This window comes from Galeopterus variegatus, unplaced genomic scaffold (genome assembly GCF_000696425.1).
Source record: "Galeopterus variegatus unplaced genomic scaffold, G_variegatus-3.0.2 Scaffold1533, whole genome shotgun sequence".
NCBI lineage: Eukaryota > Metazoa > Chordata > Mammalia > Dermoptera > Cynocephalidae > Galeopterus > Galeopterus variegatus.
In genome coordinates, this window is record NW_007727644.1 from 38,990 (window position 1) to 64,407 (window position 25,418).

Below are 25,418 nucleotides of genomic sequence, written 5' to 3' on the forward strand. Positions count from 1 at the left end.
TGGCTCACTACTGTTTATCCCATGGCAAGTTTCCATTTATTTATTTGTATTGGAAATTTCCACAGGTTTATTCAAAGGGCCAGATGAGATGATAGATGTAAAAGTGCCAAAGTGGCAACCTCAAACACAATAGGAATCCAATAAATTTTCAGTGAATGAGTGAATTTCCATGCCCTTCTTCAGTATCAGGTTTATAGCCAAATTTACACACATGTTGTTTCAACTCTTCACATCCCCTAACTTGTGCATTTATCTCTTAGAAAGACTAGAGATTTTTGCTCTTATTTAGAAATAAAGGTCTTCATATGAAAGATTTACTTTTATATGTTGGAAAATTTTCCCATATTTACTGTATCTTTTTAACAATATTCTATTTATCGAAGAAGATAATAAGATAAAGAATCCAATTTCTATTTGGTTGGAAACATCTGTGAAAATTTGATCTAGGTCTCTTAAACAAGAAAGTGCCTTGAATTTCAAAGAGGAAACAGGTAAATCTTATCTTCCCTTCCTTTCCCACATTTTTCTCCACTCCTGTGGCCACAATTATCACAAAAGAAAACACTTATATCTATTGTCTCCAAGGCTTAATTAAAGAAATTGTCCCACTGGTAATTATGGCCTTTGGAAAAAACCAAAGAACATAGATGCACAAAGTCATAATTGAAGAGTTATTTTATTTCTAGCTAATCATTGATGAACCACTCTCCCTGCTCATGAGGCGGGAACGGGTCACAGAGCTGCTCTGGCGGGATAATTGATCACGAAACTCTGAGGCCATGAAGTAATAGAGAATTGGATCCAAAAGGCAACAGAGACTTGCCAGGCACAGAGAAAAAGGGTGAAAATATAGTGTGCTTCTGACAATGGAACAACTGCTTATGATCGTTTCCTTTACCATGGTGTAAAAAATAAAGTTAATATGATAGGGAGTGAAGCAGATGAAGAAGACTGCAGCACACATGAAAACCATCCGCAGTGCTTTCTGCCTCTCACTGATCTCTTGGAAAGCCATCGGTGGCTGTCTCAAGGATATAATGGTTTTCCAGGTACACCATGCGATGATGACCACTGGAATCACAAATCCTGCAAGCTCAGCAACTGTAATCATCCCGACCAAAGCCACTGCATTCATTTGCTTATAACCAAGATCAGCAAAGCAGGAATTGGTGTTGTTGGTTAAGTCCGTGCTTCTCAGGATGGGAAATGGCAAACAGGCAGTTCCCACAATGACCCAGATGGCTGCACTGATGCCCATATCATACCTACGCTTCCAGTCTCTGGCCCTGAAGGGCTTGAGGAGAAAGAAGCACCGCTGAAGACTGATACATGTCAGGAAGCAAATGCTGGCATACATGTTGAGATACTTCAGGTAGAAGCACAGCAGGCAAACGGCCCTCTGGAAAGGCCAGTGGTGGCTGATGTAATAGTAAATCCGGAGGGGTAAGGACAGCACGTGAGCAAGGTCAGCCACAGAGAGGTTGATCATGAAAATGATGGCTTTGTTTTTCTTGCTGATGAAGCGGCACAGAACCCACAAGGCTGCACTGTTGGCCAGAAGACCAGGGATGAATATGAGGATGTAGGTGGTTGCATAGAGGGAGTACTGAAATTTCGTATCAGTGACATTGCAGTCAGTCTCAGCATTGCTGGTACTGTTGCTACCCATCTTGAATATTTCAGTATATTCATCAAGGTAAGCCGTGGATTTATGATCCCTGCCCAAAGGGGGGGAAAAAAGAGTATAAAAGTTAACTAGTTCTTCAGCCAACACCCAGATCTCTCTTATATACTTTCAGAGACACAGAATATTAGAATTAGAAGGGACCACTTACAGATGAAGAAACAGAAGCTCAAGGAAAATATACTACTGATCCAAGGTCACCCAATGAACCAGCTAAGGAACCATGGAATTGTCCTACAGCTGCCCTCCCAGATTTTCTAAGTTTTGTCTGCAGGCAAAGGTGTCTTGAAATATTCAGTCTATTATTCTCACCACTGTAAAAAGTACAGCATTTGAGTATATTTCTTGTGCCTCCAAGTTTGCCTTGCCCAAAGCACTGTTTGGAGTGACTAGTGCTCACTCACTCCCAATTGCAATGGTAGAAATTCAGCCTCATCTTTTAGGTCCCCTTGCCTCTTCTTTGTCAGGCCATCTTGCCCACAGGGTCCTGGCTTCCTACTGTAGCACTCCAGTACTTGGAAAATGGCTCTGCCTCCTTGAGCCTGCATTGTCAGTGTCCTGGCTGATTTTCAGGACCTGGAAATGTGGCCTCCTTATTATTCTATTACAATAGCTTGTGACTCCGAGGTTCTCCTGAAGATTTTCTTACTCCCTTGACTTGCATCCCATTCCAAATTTACATGAAAAAGTTCAGTAATACATGAATTTAGAAGCTGAACTAGGGTATTTTCTGCTGTGCGATCTTGAAAGGGAAGACACCAATTCTCTAAGGGGAATCCTGTATTGGTATGGCATCATCAGCATGGCAGATTGTTTTAAGTAAGTTTACAAAAACAAAGGAGCGACCTAGTTTTAGATAATCCTCATAAGTAGCAGAATAGCTTCTTATATCACATGCTATCCTTAACCTGGAAATAGAGATGTGATAAAAGAACAGAACCACAGGTGATGAATTCACAGATAAAAGAGAGTTGATGTTATGAGCTACCGTTACCCTAAAAAGTGCTTTCACTTTCCTTCTTCTTTGATTCCATCCTCCTATTTGGCCTATCATCTGTGATATGTCTTAAAGAGGCATGTGGTCATCTTGAATATGTATGTATGACTTAGAGTGGAAGTGGAGGGGTGCTCACGGGTGGAAAGGCAGAAAATAACTGTTATGCTGTGACCATCAAGGATATACCCCCGAAACTGCAATGGAAGTTTTCACATGTATTATCTAATTTAATTCTCACAATTGTCTTAAGAGGTAGGAGCTATTATCATCCTCAGAATGCAGATGAGGAAACTGAGGTTCAGAGAGATTTAGTAAATTGCCTGACATAATAAAAATAAAAAATGGTAAGGATAGGATTTACCATAATGCCTGGCTTACTCTGAGGCAATGCCATTTTCACTACACCATGCCACTTGCCTCTCCCTGACAGGAGGGACTACATAGTAGAATGTGGCTACTTTAACTGCCATTCATTGTGTCATGTGATGAGCACATCGTGGCAGAACCTTTCTAATCCCATAGCAGGACTTTATGATCCTGGAACACTAAGATTCTTCTAGTTCGGCTGTCAGGAGAGAACTAAACACCTGTATTCATGCATGCCACTCATGGACACCACCCATCTTTCCCCACCACCCACTTTGACTTCAGTATTGGCCCTGCTTCTACTATTATCTATTATCCATGCAAGGGCTGTGGGAGAGCAAAGGAAGATGTATCAAGGGCATTACAATTCCAAGAACTAAGAATAGCTCATACCCACCCAAATCACACTTCCACTTTTTCACTTAACAGACATGGCTATTTGTTTTTGCTTCACTGGTATAGAAAGTTTCACTTACTAAAGAAGCATGCTTTGTTCACACCTCTGTGTTAAATAACAGAGCCTGACTAGGCCAGAATAACAAGCTAGAGGCCAAGTTTATACCTTATTTTTTATTGTAGATTTTTATGCTTCTATAATTCGTAGTTCATTGTGAGCTTAGAGATTTGCATGACCTGCTTTCTCTGTGGAAAATATAGAATCATGTGCCATGGTCTCTGTCCCTGGGAAGTTTCTGGTCTTTTGGGGGAAACATTAAAAAATCTCTAAAACTACAGTCAGTGCATGGCAAGAATTGAAGTGAATGGCAGAGTGATGAGAAACCCTCATGTTAGCACAGAATCTTTTATGTGAGGCAGAGTGGGGTGGGAAATTCTGGAGAAAAATTAATACCTTATTATTATTAATAAAACAGTATTGAGGGTTGCTGCTCTCAGTAAGTTTACCAACAGTTTTGGGGTACTTCAAAAAGTTCATGAAAAATTTCATGTTATTATTATTTTTTTTTTTTTTTGTGACCGGTAAGGGGATCGTAACGCTTGGCTTGGTGTCGCCCACACCGTGCTCAGCCAGCGAGCACACTGGCCATCCCTATAGAGGATCCGAACCCACAGCCTTGGCGCGCCCCTAGCGCTGCACTCTCCCGAGTGAGCCACGGGGTTGGCCCTCATGTTATCTTTTAATCCTACTTTTCTGCAAACTTTTTGAAGTACCCTCATAAGAGTAAGTAGCCATAAAAGATTTCAAAAACATGACATGAAAGAGGTAACAAAGACAGTTCTGTGGAAGCAGAAATAAAGCCTGCACAGAAGAGGAGGACTAGAAGTGCAACTTGAAAGATAAGTTGATTTTCAATAAGCATTTTTTTTGGAGTGAGCAGGGTGTAGGACAAGAAGGGATGGGAATGGGATTCCAAGGATGAATTAATAGCATTCAAAGTCCCAAAGTATCAAAATGAATAACCTATAGAAAGGAAGAATAGTTGTTCTATCCCAGCTGAAGAAAAGGATGAGAGTGGGGGAAGCTAGTGGAAGGGAAAAGAGACTATAAATGTACATGACACAAGATCATGGAAGTTTTTGAGCTATGGGAATTATCAAAGGATGCTGAGAAGAGATGTAATATTATGCATTTGTGTTTTTGAAAGATCACCCTGGCTACAGCATAGAAGATGGATTTTGGAAAGATGGGACACATGGAATCCAAATCAGTTGGGAGTAAGCAAAGTAGCAAACAGTCCAGATTTTTCTGGGGAATAGAGTTTTCAGTGCCAAAACCTTGACAGTCCAAGCCAGATAGGATAGTTAGTCACCTCCTACTGCAACAGATGAAGTGATAAAGAATAAACTCTGAACTTGGCATGGCAGGGATATTAGAATTTAAAGTAAAAGTCAGATATGGAACTGACCAGTTTTGGAGACTGTATGAGAAATCAAAGATAATTTTATTTATAAAATATGTGAAATGTTATTAAAAAGATATTTTAGCTTTGCACTTTTCCAAAGGAGCTTTATATAAGGCAGCTAACAGCATTCACCTCTCTTGGCAATCTGAACCAATTCACCTCTTCCTTATTCCAGCATCTTCCAAATTTGCATTCTCTGATGAGCTTGGAAAAAATTATGTCAAGTGAAATAAGCCAAGCACAGAAGGCAAAATACCACATGTCCTCGCTCATAAGTGGGAGCTAAGAGACAAAAAAAGAGAAAGACCATACATAATAAAATGTTGAAATTTCAGAAGGAGAGAACAGACCTATAGTTACTAGAGGCAGGAAGTGGGGGAGAGGGAGGATAGGGAGGAATTGTTTAAGAGACACAGAAAGTAATTATGATTTTTAATGATGAACATGCTAATAATATTGATTTGATCATCACATACTGTACACAAATACTGATAGTCAACTCTGTACCCATAAATATGTTTAAATCTTAAAAAAGATTTGTTCTCTGCCAAGCTTCATCACTTCCTGACTCTTCAAGTCGTTTTCTTTCTCTAACATTAAAATCACTGAGCTCCACTGCAAACTGTACCATACTAACTTGCACCACACTCCCAGAGATCTTAAAAGTCTGAATCTCTCCATTTCTCCTAGTCTCACCTAGCATCTTCCCTTATCTTACTTTTTTTTCTTCTACCCAGCCTAGATTCAATAGTTGGTCAAATTAACCACTCCCACAAGAACACACAACTTCCTTGTTCTCCATTCTTCTGCTGCCCAGCCTGGTAATCCCAGATCAAGTCCACAACCTATTTTCTTTCTTACTATCAAGTGGTTAACGATCCTATTAAATATACCAGAATCTATTTGAAATGGCACAACTAGAAATTAATGATCTCCAGCATATTCCCATGGTGGCTATTCAGCATTTTAACAACTGTACTAAATCTTCCTCCTCTCTCCTGCTCTCTCATTCCCCACCTTTCTCAGCAGATGATCTTACCCCTTACCTCACATAAAAAATTGAGGATATTGGATGAGGAGCAACTGAGTTTCATCCATTGTCCCCTCCCAACACACAAATCTTATCTATAGCTGCACTGTTCTTACTTCCCAACACAGCTTCCCTTCCTGTTTCTCATGATGAATTCCAACACTCATTATTTCGCTCAGGATCCTTTTTCATTAATTGTTCTCTTTTACTCATCATGCTCTCCTCCACTCTCAGCTAGATCTTTGTCATCAAGTCTTTCCAACCCCCAAAATAATTTTTTTGTCTATGCACCTTATTCTAGCTTTGTCACCTTCCTTCTCTTCTTAAATAAACTGTTCACAGTAGTTGCTCACGACAGTTGTTTCCTTTTCCTCACCATATATATCCATTCTTAAAGCACTTCAAGGTGGTATACATACCCCCAGAACTTCACTTCAGTCCCTAGTTCTGTGGTTGTGAATCACCCAGATAGAGAGGAGAACAGAATTTCTAGTGTCTCCAACACCAGCCTTACTGAAGTCATGCCTCTTGATGCCTCCAGTTTGTACACACTGCCTACCCCAAAGGTCAGGACCATGAAGAAGAATGTTTTTTTTTTCTCTTAATAAAAGGGGTCTGATGATAGAAGCCAAACCCTAAAGGTAATGACTAGCATAGAATTCTAATCTAAAAAGCAGAGCAGAGGGCTGGTCCGGTGGCGCACTGGAGAGTGCGCCACTTGAAAGCGCGGCGGCACTCCCACCGAGGGTTCGGATCCCATGTGGAGACCGGTTCCCGCTCACTGGTTGAGTGCGGTGCGGGCGCAACACCGAGGGTTGCGATCCCGTTGCCGGTCCCCGGTGCGGGTGCGACACTGAGGGTTGCGATCCCGTTACCGGTCAGTAAAAAAGATAAAAAGGAAAAAAATAAAAATAAATAAATAAATAAATAAAATAAAATAAAAAAAAAATAAAAAGCAGAGCAGAAAAATCAGCCACCATCTCTAAACTAACGAGGTTCACTTTCAAAGTGTGGCTCTAAGGATGTACCTGATAGTGAGTTTGGCATAAAATTATGACTACAACTCCATCAAATTCCTTTCTCTCTGAAACTCATCTCAGGGGTCAGTATTTTATCCCTGTCTGAAGGTCCCATCTTAACTCTCATCTTTTCCTTGAACTAGGCAGCCCTACTCTGACTTTCTTCTTCAAATTCCTACTGGACTTATAGACTGCTCTGAGAGAATGTAATCTCTCTGAGGGAAAATTCTATATGTTAGGTTTTTGTATTATTCACTTTGCTTAGCAGAAGGTTAGGCATACTGTAGGAGTTCATAGCATTGGTTTGTAAAGGTAAGAGTATGGAGAATAGGCACATATTAGCAGATCCTTAGGCAGTTTTACTTCTAAGGTTCTCCCATGAGCTACCCTCCCAAGCAACAACCATAATCTTTCTCCTTCTACTACTGAGGAGAATGTGGTCAAAGCAAGGATAATTAGGTTGTAGTGTATGAAATCTGGATATCTAAGATCTTCAAAGCCTGCACTCCCAGCTTTCTATTTGAAACTCAACAAGAATCCCGTAAGGTTAAGTGGGAATTTAAGCATTGAACACTTTATTTTGTAGAAATAACTAAGTTTTCTCTCAGATCACAAAGTATGTCAGGTCTTTAAATATGATTCCTTGGAGCTGAGTTCAAGATCTCAGTAAGTACCAATAACATCTATCCAAAGGCAGCTGCCTTTACCAACCAACTAGCTAAATGCTGTAGTTTCACGAAGGTAGAGCCAAAGTGAGCTTAAATTATTGTGGCATCAGCATTTGTACCAGACTCCTAAGTCCTAGTGAAATACTAAATCCAAGAAGTTTCCACATGCACCCTGTCAGTCACTAGCTAAGTGCTGTCTGTATGTCACCTCTAATTCTTATAAGAACTCTGAGTTAATTATCATTATAACCCTTTACAGATCAGAAAACAGAGTCTCAGGATAAGTTTCTCAAAGTCAAGGAGTTATTATGATTTCAGTTGTAATAAGGCTCTTTATAAGCAGAGAAAGCTGAAATTCTCTTTATCCTAACAACTTGTGACATGGACAGAAAGATATTTTAAAGTGATGTTTCTGTGGAAAAGACTGGTCCTCGAAGATGAAGAAGCTATTGATCTTGGTTCTAGTTCTAGCACTTTTAAGCATGTATTCATGGTAAATTAATGCTGACCAGGTATCAGGGTATGGCTATATCAAAACCAAGGATCTTTGTGTAGTTTTGCCTATGAACCCAAATCATAGTTTATCTGTGGATAAAAGTATTGGAACAATTTCTTTACAACAGGAATGAGCTGAATGAGGCAATACTTGTAGCATAGGGAAGATTCAAAAGCTGTAGAATATATGGAAAAGATTACTGGATTTGGACCTAAGAGACTTGGACTCTAGTAACAATTGAAGTACTAACTCTTTATGTTGCTTCAATAAGCCCCTTCCCTTCTGTGGGTTTCATTTTCCTCATTATTAAAATAAGACAATTTGAACCAGAGGGTCTTTAAGTCCTTTCAGCTCTAACTTGACATGACTTTATCAGCATTGCCCCTTTTAACACTTGCCCCTAAGTAATACCACCAGCAGTACACTGCCATCACTCATGCAGTTGCCACCACCTAAACCCACAGGTTTATTTATACTTTACAAAGGGGTGTGTGTGTGTGTGTGTGTGTGTGTGTGTGTGTGTGTGTGTGTGTGTGTGAGAGAGAGAGAGAGAGAGAGAGAGAGAGATTAATCATTATTAAATAGATATATTGTGAATAATCAACTTGGGGGTATTATCCCATCTTACATATTAGGGAACTGAGGCTCTAAAGAGTAATTTCATTTACCTGAAGATGCAAAGTTAGCAAGTGGCAGAGTCAGGAGGGTAGAACTTAAGTTCTGGGATGAAGGTGACTATTCTTTCTCTAGTACCAACTCTACAAATCTTCACCCTCTCAATCTTCCCCCTCTTTTCACCTCTCATCATTAAGTAACTAGCATCATTAAGTGGATATGTCTATCAAATGTACTTCTGTTTTCTCTGATGATAAGGTCAGCTTGTGGGCTTGCCATTTTGGGAGGAGGAGAAATTAAACAGAGAAAAATGTTTGCTAGTGGGGGCCCCTCTCACTCTCATGGGGACAACCTTTACAAGACACTTGGGAACTTAACTTGCTTTGCCTTATCTTACCTTATTATTCTTTTAAGCAGTAAAGTCCCAAATGAATTGCCCAAGTCAGTTTGATCCCCATCACCATGGTGTTCTTCAGAAACAAAGAGTAGCAACTAGAACTGGAAACTCTGCTATTTTCTGAATTAATTCAAATCAACTCTAAATAACCCTGCTTGACATCAGAAACACAGAGATTTGAATGTATTCTGTAGCCTAGACATTTATTTTGGTAATTAGAAGTGAATATTATCTTTATGATTAAAATGAATTAAAGCAATTAGATATTCAGAAACTAACATTTTAAAGTTTTAATTTGAACTTCCATGCATGAATTCTTATTGAAGTTTTAATCCTTTAGGAAAAAGACCTAATCAGATATCATTTTTGCAGTTGGGGCAGCATGTTATATGTGGAAAGAATCATGCTCTTTGAGCAGATCTGGGATGATATCATGTCTAAATTATTGGCTTTGTAGCCTGAAACAATTCACTTCAGTTTCCTCATTTATAAAATTAGAACCATAGTCTCTGCTACATAGATTATTACAAGATTTAATGGAAAATGTATGTGAAAGTACCTATCTTCATGTCTGATACAGAGTACACATTAAGTAAATGTGAGCTCACTTCCTCTTTATTTGAGTCTCCTCCAGGGCCTTTGGTTGGATCCTGTACTTTTCTGGGTTTAGAAAATTCCCCAAAAAGCATAGTGATGGGAAGTGGCTGGAAGGTGTAGAGCAGTAATTCTTAAAGTAAGAGAGTAGAAAATATGTTTTACTTGAAAAAAAGCATATTTCTTATTATAATAAACATTTGGAAAACAAAATTATTGTCCCTATAATAAAAACTGCTGAAAGTACAAATCTGCAAAATCTTCCTGGCTGTTAGGCACACAGTACTTCAAAAATCACAATGTGATAGAATAGGTTTTTCCATGAGTTTAGGGTGTGGCTCCTAAAAATGCAAGGCCACCATAACCTTGCAGTGAGTTTTTTATATTTCTCAAAGGGAAACTTGGTTTTAAAAGATTAAGAAATGTTTATGTAATGTCATTGTCATTGTAGATATCAGATTTCAGAAACTTTCCCCTTTTTGTTGTTTAAGTTTTATCATTTTTCAAAAAAAAGGAAATTGCTTACAAAACACTTACCTATTGTCTAAAAATTGAAGCTCTTATGATAATACTATCTGAAAGTAATATAATGGCCATTGGAAAAGATTATTGGGTTCTCTCAGAGATTTGAACTACATTTTCAAAAGGTCTTCTATAGTTAGATTTCCTTACTATGGTCTCATTTATTCGCGACCTTATGACATATAACTTTTGTCAGGTACCTACCAGCCTAGAGTCAAGTCTTTATACCACTAGGAAGTAAATTAGAGGCCATTTATTACAAGCCCTCACATTATTGTAAGAGAGATTATTGAGACCCATAGAAATAAAGCAACTTGTCCAAGGTCACACAATGAATCATTGGCAGAACTTGAAGAGCTATAACCCAGACTTCTTGACTCCTTGTATATTGATCTATCTACCTCATCATTCTATCTGTGGTGCATGTGAACCAATACTAGATGAAAACTTTCCTGCAAAATAGCCTGATCTGAAGTGTAAGTCAACTTTTTGGCCAAAAATTTTTAAAGCATAGATCCCCCTGCCAGCCATGTCATGATTGCTGAAAATCTTAAGAAGTGTGGTTCTGCAACAGTTAGCCCGATCCTCTTTGCTTGAACCATGACAAGGGGCTATAGACTGGCCTGCCTTTTAGGACCCCAACTCACCTCAAACACAATTAGCCATGAAGAGCCACCCACAATCATGCAGAAATGTGCTCATTCATTTGGTGTCTTACATTCCCCCACTTCTAGGATTTGAGTAGTCTGTACAACTTAACTCGAACTCAACTTTCCCTGCTGAGCCAACTAAGAAAGTGTGTTTGACCAAAGAAGGACTTATGTTCAACAGGAACCACTGAAAAAACAATTCCTGTGAATATATGACCTCATTCTTAGTAGAGTTTAGGTCATTTCCCACCTCAATACATCTGCATATCACTTACTTTCAGCAGTGAATATTTTTACTGTGTTGCAGTTGCTAAGGGATAAATTTCCCAATTAATAGAAATGGTACTGACTCCCCACATCCATTTGAACAACCAAAATAAAAATATACTAACTTTCAGAATCCTTTGAACTGAGACTACTTGCTGCAAAAGGCACAACGAAGTCTGTTATCATTCTATCTAGACTGATCCTGGTGCCAGCTGACTTGGCACAGTCCACCTTTAGGGACACCCCAGCTGGAAGTCTTTTTGATTCAATCATCTTAGCCCAGAACCAAAGAGATGCTAGCACTCACAGTAATAACAATAATCATAGAAGAGATAATTTTGTCATTTTGGGGCTCTGCTGTCCTGTAAGGTTGAACTTGGGTCAAAATAGCTTTCAAAAGATCAAGGAACCCTTCTGAGCAGACTCTGAAATAATTTTGGATATTTTCTCCTTTGCTAACCTAAAAACCAACAAAGTCATAAATGCATTAACAGTATTCTCTGGGAGATGCAGGCTGCTGTAAGGGAAAGAGAGCATGAGTTAGAAGACACAGGTCCTAGTTTCAGCTCCGCCAATAACTATCTAGGTAATCCTAAGTGTTTTCAATTCACTGGCTCTCAGTTTCCCCATCTGTATTGTGAAGAATTTGGATCTCTAAGAGCACTTTCAGTTCCAAAGTCTATGATCTGACGTTCTCTCTTCTCCTGGAAGAACTTATTATTTGTCTCAGTAACTCTGAAAGCTAATCTTATCAAAACAAAGATTTTATACTTAAAAATATTTCTTTATTATACAAATAGGTAAAAAATACACAGCAAAAAATTCAAATCCTCTCTTATTGGCTGAATACGTCAATTTGTCCCAATGAATCTCTGTGAACACATTCTTTTCTTACCACTTTGAGCTGTCTTTCCTGTTCCCACTCTACAAAGAACCCTCAGCAAAGAGTGAGCTGCATTATGGACTCCATGCTCATGATATAATGCTGAGGACTTATGGCATTAAAATTAACTTTGTACTCTGGTCAGATAGGGCAATCACTTTGCTTCTGCTGTAAGAAGTCTGAGATGAGAAACAGAGGACCATTTCAATTCAGACAGTGGTGCCACATCTGCCTCTGTCCTAATCTTTATGTTCCCATCAATCCTCCCACATGGAACCACCAATTCCCAGGTGCTAGGCTGTAACTTACCATGGAGATCAGCCGAGGTACGCACTCTTGTTTCTTTGCAGGAAGCTAGGGGTAAAAAAGCCTAACTCTGGGTGGCACGGATCCTGCTGGTAACTGAAAAATTTGTTGTTGAAAGAGGAAGTTGAGTGCATCTGGTGTCTCACCACAGAAACCTTATTTGCACAGACAGAAGGTAACTCCCTTGAGCAGATTACACTATTCAAGTTTTCTTTTTATATGTCATTGATGCAGAGAAACTCAAAGAGCAGGGAGTTAAAGGCTATGCACACTCAAACAGTGACTGCATACCAGCCTTCTTCACTGTTCCCCACCCTATCTCCTTTCATCACAACCCACCTGTCTATTTGTCTCACTAGCTTCCAGTGGGTTCCATGGCAAGATGGTATTTTCAGGCAAAATCTGAAAAAAGGCTTACCCAGGAACAGAAAAGCTGCAGCTCATTCTAGCCTGAGGGACAAAGGCTGAGGAAACCTGACAAATACAAGTCAATACTAAAAACAGACTATCTTTGCTTAAGCTGTTTCCTCCAGATGAAGTGTCTTTCTTCCAACCCCTTCATCTCAAGGCTCACAATTTAATGTGTAGTTTAGTTATTTTTGTACATTTACTATCCCCTTAGTATACTGCAAATTGCTTGAAGACAAAGACCATGTCTGACTTACCTCTATTCCCAACTAGTTCAGCACAAGGCACTTTCATGAATGCTTATTGAATGAATAAGAGAATGAATGAATGAATGTTCAAAGAACTCATGAGTAAATAAATAAACAGAATTGATTATAAGTTCTCTCTCCAGTGTACTAAGATTTGGACTTTATATACAATGTCTATGAGGCCTTCACAATTATGCAAATAAGGGATGATCATACACTTGGGGACCATAGTGTCAGCCAAGTCTGATGGTAGTTCTGATAGCAAGGCTAACAAAGCAGCCTTTGGGCATGTAAGGGAACCACATTTAGAACCTAGGGCTTGGAGCTGCCAAGAACCTTCTGGGTAATAACCACAGTAAAGGAGAAAAATAAATTACTGTGGGTTAGGTCAAAAGATTGCTTTTTGATTCACGGATTAGACTGATTAATGAAGTGGATGACAACATTCTTGTAAGAGAGCAACCTGCATCTGCAGCAAGCTCACCTTAAAAAAACAGAACCATTAGAAAACTCGGTAGAGTCATGCCCAACACTCAGAGATGTGGAATACAAATCACAAGGGCATCAAAAGATGAAAAGGAAAAGCTTTCAACTTCAGAAACCATGATCTTGGGCTGACTGATGAAAAGACCACGACTTATGAGGACTAGCAAAGGGAAAGGGTACTCATCCTGGCTGATGGATATCAAATGAAACAAGCCTGACCTTTCAGTCCCCTTCCTAATTCTCATTTCATGTAATTATCCAGCTCCAATCTGTTCTTAATTTAGTTTTCTGACTTGGCATCCCTAGTGAAAAGAGTATACACTAGCAAGCCAACACACATCTCAGTCCATTTGGCAGTTCTGTTTCTCACCATAAATTATTAAATTAGCTTTCTGGTACAAATATGTCCCCTGTGAGTTTGGACAATATGAGCTAGTTTTCCCAGTGTATGATCCTTCTCTGAGCAAAGAAAGCTCCAGACCTGTTGAGCTTTAAAGACAAACCCTTGTATATAGAGAGAAAAGGAACCTTTCTGACAATTACCCACATCCCACCTTCATTTCACAGACAACGCCTTAACATTGCTAAATGAAAGACTGCCAGCTTACCTCATTTCTCTCTTGCGTGTGAGTATTCTCTCCTGTCATTGGCCCTGAAAAGGGAAGCAAAAGAATGTCAGAAGTCAGTGCTCCAAATCAGGCAAAGAAAAATTTCAACTTAGGTAAACTTTGAGTATTAATTAGAAGGAGCAAAGCTGTGGACAAGTCAAAACAGCTGATAATTTAACAGTCATCTGCATTTAACATTTAGAAGAATCTTATAATTACTGGTTATGACTGATGGTCTAGGAATCATCATCACCTCAAATAAAGTAATAAATACTCCAGTTGTAGCTTCTGTAAAGTAGTGCAGCTGTCCCATTTTGTCCCTAATTCTGATTTCTAGCATTCTTCATATGTGTCTCCTCAAAGTTTACTTTAATTGGTAGATAGATCATATCTTCCCTAGGCTGGGGAAAGTTTATGATTTCGTGATTCAAAGGTTTTTAGGTCTCTCTAGCAGCAGCAGTAGATGAGGAGTGATAAGTATTCTTGAGGACACTATTCATTATGATACACATATTCTGTTTTCTAGGAAGACCCATGAGTCCTATCTGATCTTAGTATCAGGAAAAACAAAACTAGATTTTTCCTAAGCAACTGATTTGATTTGATTCTTATGGAAATTGATTGTATAACTGGTCATGTGTCTCTTTTTACATAGTCTGTTGACAAGCCTGGAACCAATTTAGAGTCTGTTGGTAGTAAGTGTAGTGATCTTTTAATGCTGTGCTTTTTTGGATTAGCCTCTTTCATGGCTCAATTTTTATTGTCCTTGCCCATTTTTGTTTATTATTTTATATTCACTTTTAATTGATACTATCTTGCTATAGTATTTATCTTTTAAAACCACTTTCAATCCTTTCTGGAGTAGTAGTGGAATCAAAAAATAAAAAATAAAGGACAGACTAAACCGTAACCTCAATCTTTTTTGTATTAGAAATAGTGAACATGAACTGCTTTAGATAAATTGTCTTCAAGAGTTTCCCATGTCTCACTATAAATCCACAGAATATTACTGTGCATTTTGTGGAATTAATCATTCAACAAATGCTTAATGATTTATAACAATGAGCAATTTCTTCAATGCTCAGTGAGAGAAGAGTGGGACTCAGAAATATAAAATATGTTCCCTATTGTCCAAGAGTCTACAGTTTAAGTGACAAGTTGATCAGCCATAAAGGACTTAGAAAGCATGGCATAGTATATGATTTACTATTAAATTATGTGGAAGTTAATAAGATGAATTCACCATGGGCTGAACCTGCTTGGGAAAGTTTGCTGATTCTTGCTCAATAGGCAAGTTTTGACTTAAGCAGTCCTACCAAAAATATACAAGGTTTTTGCATTTTAAATTGTCTAAAGAATAGCTTTTTAAAATATTTTAGATATAAACCCATTTTAAGGCTTAAAAAATATAATAAAATTAACAGTTCAAACCTATGATTGCATAGATAATATTGCTTACAGTGAGACTAGAGTAAGTAGCAAAGTTTTAAAAACTGTGATTATTTAAAAACCTACAAACATACATTCACTAGGGATGCCAAGTCATGCCAAGAGGCCAAAACAAAAGTATAGAAGATAAGCAAGCATAGCAAAAATTGTGGAGGAAAATTTGAGTGTCTGAAGTTTGGCAAATTTAAAGAGATGGGAGAAGGCAAGGGATTCCAGGAGACAGAAGGAATATTGCCAAGGACATAAATGGAGAACATACATAAATTGTTTGTATGAAAGTGAAGATGCAATTTTGTCTGAAGCATAAGGCATATTAGGAAACAATGGGAAAGAAGCTTGGAGGGTAGAACCATACAAAGAAGGTCTTAGAGTGCATAAGCTATGGAATGCAAGAAGTCATTGAAGAGTTTTATCTTATTTTATTTTTTATTGAAATACATTGATTACACATATTTGTGGCACACATAGTTATATTTCAATACATGTATACAATGCGTGATGATCAAATTGGGATAATTAGCATATTCATCATTTCAAACTTAATTATTTATTTGTAATGAGGACATTAGATATCCTCTTTTCTAGTAATTTGATAATATGAAGTAGATTACTGTTAATTATAGATGCGTAGCTCTACTGTACAGTACTAGAATTTATTTTTTTGTATCTAGCTGTTTTGTGCCCATGAATCAACCTATCACTATCCCTCCTCCCCCTTCTCCTTTTCTGCCTCTCCCACAGTTCTTCCCTCTTTCAATGAAGGATTTTAAACAGAGCTGAAGGAGGGAAACAAAATCTATTATTTATTGAGTACTTTCTATGTACTGTCACCATTCTAGGCAATTTACACACATTATTGATATAGGAGGTGCTCAGTTTCCTTGGGCTTGGGTTTCAAGGCACACCTCTGAATTTCCAGCCACTCCCCAAGGTCTCAGACTCCCTCCTCTAGTCTCTCCCCTAGAGGAATGTTACTGTTGCAGGTGGCCCTAATTTCAACACCAACATGGGGAAAATGAGAACACAAGGGGCTGGCTTATGCAAATCCAGTGGCTGGACATGCTCAGTAGAGAAGTATTATATAACACTGATAGCTGAATGACCTTCTACTAGAGGTACTAGAGAGCACAGAACATTCTTGAATATGCCTGGTGCATATGACAGAACTTGACCAATGAACATGCTCCAGGAAGAGTCCAACTGAGCATGTGCAAGACTAACGTTACATAATTGGAAACCACCCTCTTAATTTAATATTCATTAGGTAGCAAAACTTAAAAAGCGGAATCCCATGAGAAAATGGGGCTGTTGCTCACTTTCCTGGAGGCAACCTGCACTTCGCTGGCTGAGGTGTGTATACTTCACTTTGTATAAAACTTACTTTCAGCAAGCAGCTGCTCACTCTCTTGAGCCAGCCTGCATTCTGTACTGAAATTTAGGTGTGTATTTCTTGCTTTTGTATTAAACTTGAAGTGGGCCCTGCTCAGTCTCTTGAGCTATGCCACACTCTGTGGAACTTGTATTTCTTATCTGTTATATTAAACATGTTTTCACTTTCTAATGTGACTCTGCCCTTGAATTCTTTCCTGTGGTGGAGTCAGGCCCCCCTGGATCCTACCTCTGATATCATTATCTCATTTAATCTTTCAAACAATCCATGGAATAGTAGCTAATATTATCTCCCATCTTACCCATTAGTGAATTAAAGCACAGAGAGGTTAATTACTTTCCCAATAATCATGCAACTAGTGAGTGGGAGAAGCAAGATTCAGACCCAAGTCTTTCTTGCATTAAAGCCCACTCTTTCTACCACTCCCTAAAAAGTCAATAAAATAAGAGTGCACAGAAAAGATTGCAGAAGAAAGCAAAACAGAAGATGGAGATCCTTTTTGGAGGACATACCAGTAATTCAAATTTAAGGTAATAAGAGCATGGAATAGGGCAAAGACAGTAAGAATGAAGATAAAGGATAATTTCAAAAGAATTATTTTTCTCAAAAGAACCCTTAATACTGCAATCAGTAAAATGAAAGAGGAAATGAATCTTCAAGAGTAGGAATAAATTAGTCTTTGAAGGGGTTCAATATTTGCATATTTGCTATTAAAACTTTTTTTAGTCATACATTGAAGTATCTACTTTCAGTGAGAAAAACCCACTTTGAAGATAAAAGACGTTCATTGTCCTGAAACCCAGAGGCTTGTTTTGGAGACAGGTATCAGCACATGGCCATTTCTTGAGGATTCCTGTCAGTAACCTGCAGTACTGAAAAGGGAAATAGTTTGTCTCAAAGAATATGAATTTTAAAGAAATATATTTCAGATAATTTCCATAAGAGGTTTCATTCAGCCAAATAACTGGGTCTACATCTTGTAAATTAACTAGAATGATAAGGTTTTATCAAATTCTGGGTGATCTCTGGTTTCCATTTAGTCAAAGCCTAAACAATGAGCAAGAGGCCAAAGGACAAAGCAAAGAAAAGTATATATTGTCTCAATTTCTTTTTTTTTAATTTAATTTTATTTTGTCAATATACAATGTGGTTGATTATTGTAGCCTATTACCGAAACCTCCCTCCCTCCTCCCCATACTCCTCCCTCCAAACAAACTCCTTTCTGTTTGCTTCTTGTATCAACTTCAAGGAATTCTAATTGTTGTGTCTTCTTCCCTCTTCCCCCCCAGGTTGTTTGTGTACTTATTTATTTATTTTTAGCTCCCACAAGTAAGTGAGAACATGTGATATTTCTCTTTCTGTGCCTGACTTGTTTCACTTAATATAATTCTCTCTAGGTCCATCCATATTGTTGCAAATGGCAGTATTTCATTCTTTTCTATGGCAGAGTAATATTCCATTGTGTAGATATACCATATTTTGCGTATCCACTCATCTGATGATGGACATTTGGGCTGGTTCCAACTCTTAGCTATTGTAAAGAGTGCTGTGATGGACATTGGAGAACAGGTATACCTTCGACTTGATGATTTCCATTCCTCTCGGTATATTCCCAGCAGTGGGATAGCTGGGTCATATGGTAGATCTATCTGCAATTGTTTGAGGAACCTCCATACCATTTTCCATAGGGGTTGCACCATTTTGCAGTCCCACCAACAATGTATGAGAGTTCCTTTTACTCCGCAACCTTGTCAGCATTTATCATTCACAGTCTTTTTAGCCATCCTAACTGGGGTGAGAAGGCTTCTCAGTGTGGTTTTGATTTGCATTTCCCAAATTCTGAGTGATGTTGAGCATTTTTTCATGTGTCTGTTGGCCATTCATATATCTTCCTTTGAGAAATGCCTATTTAGCTCTTTTGCCTATTTTTGAATTGGGTTACTTGTTTTTTTGTTGTAAAGTTGTTTCAGTTCCTTGTATACTCTGGATATTAATCCTTTGTCAGATGTATATATTGCAAATATTTTCTCCCCCCCTGTTGATGGTCTTTTAACTCTAATAATTGTTTCTTTTGCTGTGCAGAAGCTTTTTAGTTTGATATAATCCAATTTGTTTATTTTTCTTTTAGTTGCCTCTGCTTTTGGGGTCATATTCATGAAGTCTGCACCTAGTCCTACTTCATGAAGTGTTTCTCCTATGTTTTCTTTGAGCAGTTTTATTGCTTAATGGTGTATATTTAATTATTTAATCCATTTTGAGTTGATTTTGGTATATGGTGAGAGGTATGGGTCTAGTTTCAATCTCCTGCATATTGATATCCAGCTATCCCAGCACCATTTGCTGAAGAGGCAGTCTCTTCCCCAGTGTATAGGTTTGGTGCCTTTGTCAAAGATCAGATGGCTGTAGGTATGTTGGTTGATTTCTGGATTCTCTATTCTATTCCATTGATCAGTGCGTCTGTTTTTATGCCAGTGCCATGCTGTTTTGGTTATTATAGCTTTGTAGTATAGTTTAAAGTCTGGTTGTGTTATGCCTCCAGCTTTATTGTTTTTGCTCAGGATTGCTTTGGCTATGTGTGGTCTTTTGTTATTCCATATAAATGTCTGGTTAGCTTTTTCCATTTCTGAGACAAATGTCATTGGAATTTTGATGGGGATTGCATTGAATTTGTATATCACTTTGGGTAGTATGGACACTTTCACAATGTTGATTCTTCCAATTCAAGAGCATGGGATATCTTTCCATTTTCTTGTGTCCTCTTTAATTTCTTTCAGCAGTGGTTTATAGTTCTCATTATAAAGATTTTTCACATCCTTGGTTAGCTCAATTCCTAAGTATTTTATTTTTTGGTGGCTATTGTAAATGCCTACTTCAGAAGAAAGGAAAGATGGCAAGTGATCAACCTAATACTTCACCTTAAAGAACTAGAAAAACAAGAACAATCCAAACCCGAAGTTAACAGACAGAAAGAAATCATTAAGATCAGAGCAGAACTTAATGAAATTGAAACCCCCCAAACAATACAAAAGATCAATGAATCAAAAAGGTTTTTTTTTTTAAAAAAGATAAATAAAATTAACAAACCATTAGCATGACTAACGAAAAAAAGGAGAAGATCCAAATAACAAAAATTAGAAATGAAAAAGGCAATATTACAACTGATACATCTGAAATACAAGGATTCATTTGAGACTACTGTAAACAACTATATGCCAACAAATTTGAAAATCTGGAGGAAATGGATCAATTTCTGGACACACACAAGCTACCAAAACTGAGCCAAGAAGATGTAGAAAATCTGAACAGACCAATAACAATAAAAGATTTTGAAGCTGCTATCAGAAATCTCCCAACAAAGAAAATCCCAGGACCAGATGGATTCACAGCAGAATTTTACCAAACATTCAAAGAGGCATTGAAACTAATTCTCGAGAAACTATTCCAAAAGTTTGAAACAGAGACAATTCTCCCAAACTCATTCTATGAAGCAAATGTCACCCTGATACCAAAACCAGGTAAAGATACAACTAAAAAAAGAAAACTACAGGTCAATATTCTTGATGAATATAGATGCAAAAATCCTCAACAAAATAATAGCTAACAGAATACAGCAACACATATGCAAAATTATCCACCATGATCAAGTGGGATTCATTCCAGCCATGCAAGGTTGGTTCAATATACGCAAATCAATAAATGTGATACACAATATCAATAAAATCAAACACAAGGACCATATGATCATCTCTATAGATGCTGAAAAATCTTTTGAGAAAATTCAACACTCATTCATGACAAAGACTCTCTATAAGTTAGGTATAGATGGAAAGTAGCTCAACATAATTAAAGCCATATATGATAAACCCACCACCAATATCATCTTGAATGGGGAAAAGCTGAAAGCTTTTCCTTTAAGAACAGGAACTAGACAAGGATGTCCACTCTCACCACTCCTATTCAACATAGTGTTGGAAGTACTAGCCAGAGCAATCAGAGAAGAGAAGGAAATAAAGGGCATGCAGATTGGAAAAGATGACATCAAACTGTCCCTGTTTGCAAATGACATGATCCTACATATCCAACAGCTTAAAGCCTCTACAAAAAAACTCTTGGAGTTGATAAATGATTTCAGCAAAGATGCAGGATACGAAATCAACACACAAAAATCAGTAGCATTTCTATTCTGTAATAGTGAACATGCAGAAAGAGAAATCAAGAAAGCTTGCCCATTTACAATAGCCACCACAAAAATAAAATACTTGTCTCGATTTCTTATTTCAGGCATCTTGTCCTGAAACTTACTAACTTCATACATGCCACTAGAGCTGATCATTGGGAAAATGGTGGAGTATATGAAGACTTGTGCCCACATTCTCTTACTAGTCTTTTTGTTCAGCTTTATCTCCAAGGATATGGTACTTTTCCGGAGCCCCTGATTTCCTCTTGTTATAAAGGAATGCAATCTGGGTAGATCCTTTACACTAAAACAGGAGGGATTTTTAGGAAAAGAGCACTGCAAATATAAGAAAATGGATTTCAATTACCTGGAATTTCAGACACTAACAAGCAGCAGAAGATTCCTCAAATCAGCAATTAAATCAAATTACTCAAATCAGCATTCCTCCAATTAGTAAGCTTTTTGGTCTCAGATCACTTTACATGCTTAGAAATTATTGAGGATCTCAAAGAGCTTTTTTATGTAAGTTATATCTATTGATATTCACTGTGTTCTACAATATTGATGTTTTAAAATATTTACTAATAAATTGAAATAATAAATTCATTATTTTATAACAAATTTACAAAAAATAGTAAGAAGAAAGTAACATTGTTTTACATTGTTGAAAACCTCCTTAATATCTGGCTTGATGAAAGATAGCTATATTGTCAAATCTGTTTTTGTATTCAATCTGTTGTGATATGGTGTTTTGGTTGCAATATAGGGGGAAAATCTGGCTTCATATGGGCATGTAAACGAAAAGGATAGGAGCATTTTAATAACCTTTTCATAAAAGTATACGCCATTTCTCTGGAATACAACACCAAAACTAGATAAACAGTAGCTTTTTACAGGATAATCACAATGTAGATTTTCAAACATACCAAGGAAATTTTCCTACCCTATTTTGTTAAAATTTGTTAGTCTATCTTATACTTTAAATTGATCTTTTAGTCATGCATTATTCCCAACAACATGCATTGGTCTTTTAGAAAATATTGTTACACTGAGTTATGCGAATGTTGACACATTTCACTATATGGTATCAAAGATGCATCACATTTGTTACCATCACCACTAGTCTCATCAGAAAAAATCTGTAAGTAATGGGAATCTGTTAAGCTCATGGTGATGGGTGCATGTTTTCCAAAGTTCTAATTTTTATTTGAAAACCCAAATTTTATCATTGGCAACAAATATTTGTAAGTTGTTTTTTCTTGAAGTGATAGGCTAACTTAGATTATTTTAAAAAAATACCTGCCAAACTCCCAAATATAAAGAACAATAATTTTCTTTCAAGTAAAAGTGGTGTTTTATGAAATAAAATTTAGTTCAGCACAAAACCTAAACAAGTTTGCAAGTTATTTTCTTTGAGACAGTCATCATACTTCAGTGTGCAACAGTACTTTATACATAGATACCATTTTCTACAACAGAATTTTAAAAAGATGAGTACTCAGGGTCAAGATCTAATAAAATGGTGGAGTAAAGACTTTTGAAAGCATTCTCTATAAAATCAATGAAAACACTGGAAAAATTATCAAAATCAACTTATTCGGGCCTTTGGAAATTAACTAAGGGCTCGCAACAATCCAGGGAGGCTTTTTAGAAAAAAATCGTTGAATCTTGGTAAGAAGTGTGAGCTCCATGGTGTTTTAACTTGTTCTATTCCCATCACCCTCCACTGAGACCTGCAGTAGCTTTGAAAACCAATAGCTTGCAACTACAGTGAAAACCAGCAGACTGGCAGCCACTGGAGGTGTTAGAATGATGTTGGAGGCCTTCCAAAACAGCACTACCAGAGAATTCTCATTAACAGAGCTCTCTGGAAATTCACTGGAAAACACCACTAACAGGGCTTATTTGACCTGACTCAGATTTCCCAGTATGAACAGTATTTTCTCTAGGGGCACTTTTCAAAATCATTGCCAATAATTGTTCAAAATTATAGGTGCTTAAAGTGGTAGATAACAGCCTAAACAAAATGTTTAAAAAAATAAGCTAGGGAATAATAAATCCATAAAGGGCTTTGAAAAACTCCAGCATATCCCTAAAACTCTAGAAGGCAACACACATGTGTAGGAATAGGTACAAGTCCAGGGCTGTGCACATGCTCAAGAAACACCTGAGAAGTTGCTAAGCTCTTACCTCTTGCGACCTTAAGACAGCACAAGAGAGAGTGATGTCATCAAGATGGCAGAATAGATGATTCCCAGTATTACTCCTCCCCACAAGTAACTAATTTATAAATATTAAAAAGCAAAGATTGCCAACCTGGGAAAGAGCTTGGAGAAGGAAAAGAGAGACCTGTGGAGTTTGTGAAGGCACAAAGGTCCATGGAAAGAGGGTATAGGAACAATGTCAATCATTCTGAACACGTGGCTACATCTGAGCCCAACAAATGTGGGGCAGGGAGTGGCCTAAAGACTTCACCAAAAAATTGCTAGAACTAATAAATGAATTCAGTATAGTGGCAGGATGCAAAATCAACACACAAAAATCAAAACCCTTTCTATATGCCCATAACAAAATAGCCAAAGAAGAAATCCAAAAGGTAATACAATTCACAATAGCTACCCCCCAAAAAATGAAATACCTAGCAGTAAATTTAACCAAGGGGGTAATAAACCTCTACAATGAAAACTATAAAACACTGGTGAAAAAAATTGAAGAGGACACAATTAAATGGAAAGATATCTCATGTTCATTAATCAGAAGAATTAGCATCATCAAAATGTCCCTATTGTCTAAAGCAATCCCTACCAAAATACCAAAGATATTCTTCACAGAAATAGAATAAACAATCTTAAAACTTGTATGGAACCACAAAAGACCCTGTATAGCTAAAGGAATCTTGAACAAAAAGAACAAAGTTGGAGGAATCACACTTCCTGACTTCAAAATATGTATAAAGCTATAGTAACCAAAACAGCATGGTACGAACATAAAAACAGGCAAATGACCACTGAAATCGAATAGAGAGCTCAGAAATAAACCCACACATTTACAGCCAACTGATTTTTGACAAAGGTGTCAAAAATATGCACTAGGAAATGTACAGCCTCTTCAATGAATGGTGCTGGGTAAATTGGGTATCCACACCCAGAAGATTGAAAATAGACCCTTATCTCTCACCATGCATGAAAATCAATTCAAAATGGATTAAAGACCTACATTTAAGACCCAAAACTTTGAAACTACTAGAAGAAAATATGGAGGAACTGCTACATGGAATGAGCCTGGGGAACACTTTTTGAGTGAGACTACAAAGGCACAGGCAACTAAAGCAAAAATACACAATTGGGACTACATCAAACTAAAAAGCTTCTGCACAGCAAGGGACACTATCAACAAAGTGAAGGAATAACCTACACACTGGGAGAAAGTATTTGTAAACTATACATCCAACAAGGGATTAATATCCAGAATACATAAGGAATTCAAACAACTTCACAGTAAAAAAAATCAAATAATCCAATTAAAAAATGGACAAAGGAGCTAAATAGACACTTTTTGAAGGAAGATATAGAAATGGCCAAAAGACACATGAAAAAATGCTCAACATTACTAATCATCAGGGAAATGCAAATTAAAACCACAATGAGATATCATCTCACCCCTGTTAGGATGGCTATTATCAAAAAGAGAATAACCAATGCTGGCAATCAGGCAAACAAAGGGGGACTCTCATATATTGTTGGTGGGAATGCAAATTGTACAGCCATTGTGGAAAACAGTATGGAGGTTCCTCCGAGAACTAAAAATAGATCTGCCTTATGATCTGCCTGTCCCACTACAGAGTATATACCCAAAGGTAATGAAACCAATATACCAGAAAGACACCTGAACTCCCATGTTCATCACAGCACTATTCACAATAGTCAAGAGATGGACTCAACCTACATACATATCAATGGATAAACAGATTTTAAAAACTGTGGTGTATATACATAATGGAATACTACACAGCTGTAGAAAGAAATTATATCCTATCATTTTCAGCAACATGGATGGAACTGGTAACCATCAGGTTAAGTGAATTAAGTCAGGCACAAAAAGACCTATCTTATAGGTCATAAGCCTCATTGTACTTAAAAGGATTGAAATCATACAAAGTATGTGTTTTGAATTGAATTGTGCCCCCCTCCCCAAATTTGTATGTTGAAGTTCTAACCTCTAGTAACACAGAATGTGACCACATTTGGAGGTAGGACTTTTAAAGTTATTAAGCTAAAATGAGGCCTTTAGGGTGGG

At 37.5% G+C, this 25,418-nt stretch overlaps 1 protein-coding gene across 1 annotated transcript; it reads right to left on the reverse strand.

Annotated features, from left to right (window-relative positions):
* Nucleotides 1–287: 287 nt before the first annotated feature.
* Nucleotides 288–12,523, reverse strand: P2RY10 (purinergic receptor P2Y, G-protein coupled, 10). The gene is made up of 2 exons (XM_008577546.1): nucleotides 12,360–12,523; nucleotides 288–1,718 (listed from the first exon to the last, which is right to left on the reverse strand). The coding sequence occupies exon 2, from the start codon at nucleotides 1,667–1,669 to the stop codon at nucleotides 683–685; it is 987 nt and encodes a 328-aa protein (XP_008575768.1). The 5' UTR covers nucleotides 1,670–1,718; nucleotides 12,360–12,523; the 3' UTR covers nucleotides 288–682.
* Nucleotides 12,524–25,418: the final 12,895 nt, after the last annotated feature.

Coding starts and splice junctions, on each gene's coding strand:
- P2RY10 (XM_008577546.1), bottom strand. CDS start 1,669: ATGGGTAGCAACAGTACCAGCAATGCTGAGACTGACTGCAATGTCACT.